Source organism: Castanea sativa, chromosome 5 (genome assembly GCF_040712315.1).
Source record: "Castanea sativa cultivar Marrone di Chiusa Pesio chromosome 5, ASM4071231v1".
Classification (NCBI taxonomy): Eukaryota; Viridiplantae; Streptophyta; class Magnoliopsida; order Fagales; family Fagaceae; genus Castanea; species Castanea sativa.
The window spans coordinates 21,523,911-21,526,966 of NC_134017.1; the positions used below are offsets into that span (position 1 = coordinate 21,523,911).

Below are 3,056 nucleotides of genomic sequence, written 5' to 3' on the forward strand. Positions count from 1 at the left end.
TGGCCATCTGGGTCTGACGTGGTTGGTCCACGTTGTCCACATGGAAAACAGAAACCGAGTCTCTAAGACTCGATTTCAATTTGGGGTTTATTCAAACTTAACGCCTCTCACCTGTAAACACTCTCCACTCTCACTCACCGAGACAAAGAGCAGACTCCTCCCGCTCCCACTCTCCCTCTCACCCACCCTCTCTCTCACACTGAACCTCAGCCTCTCCTCTCTCCCTCGCGCAGCCTCTCCTCTCTCACAGCCTTTCCTCTTTCACTGTTCTCTCACAGTCTCCACTCTCAATCTCCACATTAATCACCTTCGCTTCGCCAAAAGATTTCACAAAGCCAAAGCATTCGATACAGACTACGTCTCTCAAAACTAAAAAAAAAAAAGGTGAGTCGTTTTGTCTTCAGTCGCTGTTTGGTTGCCGAGAAACAGTGGGAAAAATCAAAGTTTTCTTCTATTTTGGTTTCTGTCTACTAATTTCTAATAGAACCGTTGCAATGTGATAGCTTTATTGTTTTTTGAGATTGAATTGGTTTGTGGGTTTGATTTTTTATATTTTTTCAGTTTTGTTTTGCGTTTTGTTCTGTTCCGTGGGTTGATATCAGACAAATTTCAAATTTCTATCTTGAACTATGCATTGTTCTGCAGTGATGATGTTAGTGTTTGTTAACTGGGTCTTTGTTAAATTAAATTGTTGATGTTAGGGTTTTGTTAAAGTTGATGATTTAGTGTTTAATTGGATCCATGTTACTGAAAGTTTGATGGCTTTCTTCATGCTAAATTTGATAATGTCAGAAATGATATTGTGTTTATTAATGTAATATTGTTGTAGTGTTATATTTTTTATTTTATTTGCTAAGTTCTTGCATTGCCTGTATTTACTGTGTTGGGATATTTCACCTTTTATTTGATTCTATTTCAATTATTGACTTTCTTTTACTTTCTTGTGTAGTATGGCTGCTGCAAATGCTGGGCGGATTGACTATATACAGCCTGGACCCATTAACACGTCAATGTTGTCACAGCAGTTGAAGCATCGGTCCGAAGCTATTTGGAATGGGCAGGTAAAACACAACACTAAAGATTTAACTAATGTACATGCATTTAATTCATACAATGTACATGCATTTGCTGTCATATATTAATCCATGGTTCTGTTCTGTGCAGGATCCAGGGTCCGTTACCTGCCATAGCCGTAGTTCAGAGTTCTCCAATCGAGAGCCAATGGTTGACGATCGACTCAGGAACATCATCAAGGCAGTTGGTTTGGAGGGACTCCTTTGGGTCCCGGGTAGAGAGATTGACCATGGCCTGATAACGGCCTTAGTGGAGTGATGGCGGCCCGAGACTCACACATTCCACATGCCACATGGTGAGGTCACCATCACATTGCAGGATGTGGTGGTTCTTCTCGGGCTTCCTATTAATGGTGACGCTATAACAGGGAGCACGCAGAAAACTTGGGTGGATGTGTGCCAGGACTTCCTTGGCTTTCAACCTATAAATGAAGGCAACCATAAGCAACTTACTGGCCAGACGATTCTCATCAACCGGCTTTTGGAGCAAGTTGCTAATCCATTACCGCCTAATGCTGAAGAGGATCAGCTGCATAAGTACGCACGATGCTACATCCTAGCGCTACTGGGGGACACAATTTTCATGGACAAATCCGGCGATAGGGTGCATCTAATGTGGGTGCAGTAGTTGGAAGACCTTCGCAACCCACGAAGGTACAGTTGGGGAAGTGCTTGCCTTGCATGGTTGTACCGAGAGCTATGCAGGGCAAGCGAGGACACCAGTCAGATTGGTGGGTGCTTACTGTTGGTCCAATATTGGGCGTGGGCTAGGTTCCCCTATTTGTGCCCAACAGTTGAGCATGGCCCGCCAATGGGTGCTTATGGTCCTCCAGTGCGTGGTCCACTATCCCTGAAGTAAGTCTCTACCTCATGCACGTCATATACATTATGTGATCATTACCTAAGCCCACAATCATGTAACTTAATTTTATTTATTTATTTTAAAGGCTTCTAGCAATTTTTTATGTGAACATAACAAAATTTTAAACTGAGGTTCAATATATATGAGTACATTAATATACTCTAATTTTGTGACTGTCATGTGGCTTTTACGTGCTTTGTTTTTTATAAGGATTGTTTCTTATTCTAGTGATATTATTAATTAAGTAAATATCTATAACGTACATCTCAGTATTTATATGTGATTACATTATAGTTTTAACATTGGAATTATCTTAGTAGGAAAGTTCTAGATATTGATCCATTGTTCTTGATTGTAGGTGGTTGTGGGTCCCAAACAAGAAAAATAGGCCCGCCCACATCTTCAGGGACAGGTATAGCGAGCAAATAGCTTCAATGTTGCCAGCCCAGGTATGAAAATGCATTGTTTTACATGTTTAGGAACAAGATATAGGTTTGGTGAGCTTTGAATTATAAACATTGTTGTCTAATGTGTTGTGTACTTGTTTTGTGGCTATTGTAGGTGGTGTGGCAGCCATATGAAGCTGAGTTAGAGGACCTTCCGCCGTGGTGCATTGCAGGGAGGGCCATGTGGACGGCAACGGTGCCGCTTGAATGTTTCCACCTAGTAGAAAACATACACCGGATCGTGTCGTTCGTCAATTTAGGATGATCCAAGAAATTCCCCGCGATGCTGACACTGACACAGTGCTTCATGACATTGATTTGAGGGGGAAAGTCGGTGTTGATTGGACGCGAAAACATGCTGTGCATATCGATGAGTGGAGTAATCGCCTTCAACGGCGTTGTGAAGCAGTACTTGGTGATATGCCTCCACAGCACGAGTACCACGACTGGTTCAAAAGGGTAACTCGGAGGTTCATCGATAGGCCCGGTGCTATAGTGACCGTGCTGGTAACTTCTTAATGTCTTCTATATCTTACTGTACTTCCTACCATGAAACCACTGTTTAGAGAACATGATATACGTTACTACATTTTCTGCTTAGCACTTGGTCTCTTTATAATTTGCAATAATGGTTGCTTGGAATCAAATTCAGAACCAACATTGTATTTATTATCG

The 3,056-nt window shown here is 41.8% G+C and overlaps 1 protein-coding gene across 1 annotated transcript; it reads left to right on the forward strand.

Annotated features, from left to right (window-relative positions):
- Nucleotides 1–1,359: 1,359 nt before the first annotated feature.
- On the forward strand, nt 1,360–2,646 carry LOC142634920 (serine/threonine-protein phosphatase 7 long form homolog). The gene is made up of 4 exons (XM_075809157.1): nt 1,360–1,688; nt 1,779–1,928; nt 2,294–2,384; nt 2,497–2,646. Exons 1-4 carry the CDS (start codon nt 1,360–1,362, stop codon nt 2,644–2,646), a joined length of 720 nt encoding a protein of 239 aa, XP_075665272.1.
- Nucleotides 2,647–3,056: the final 410 nt, after the last annotated feature.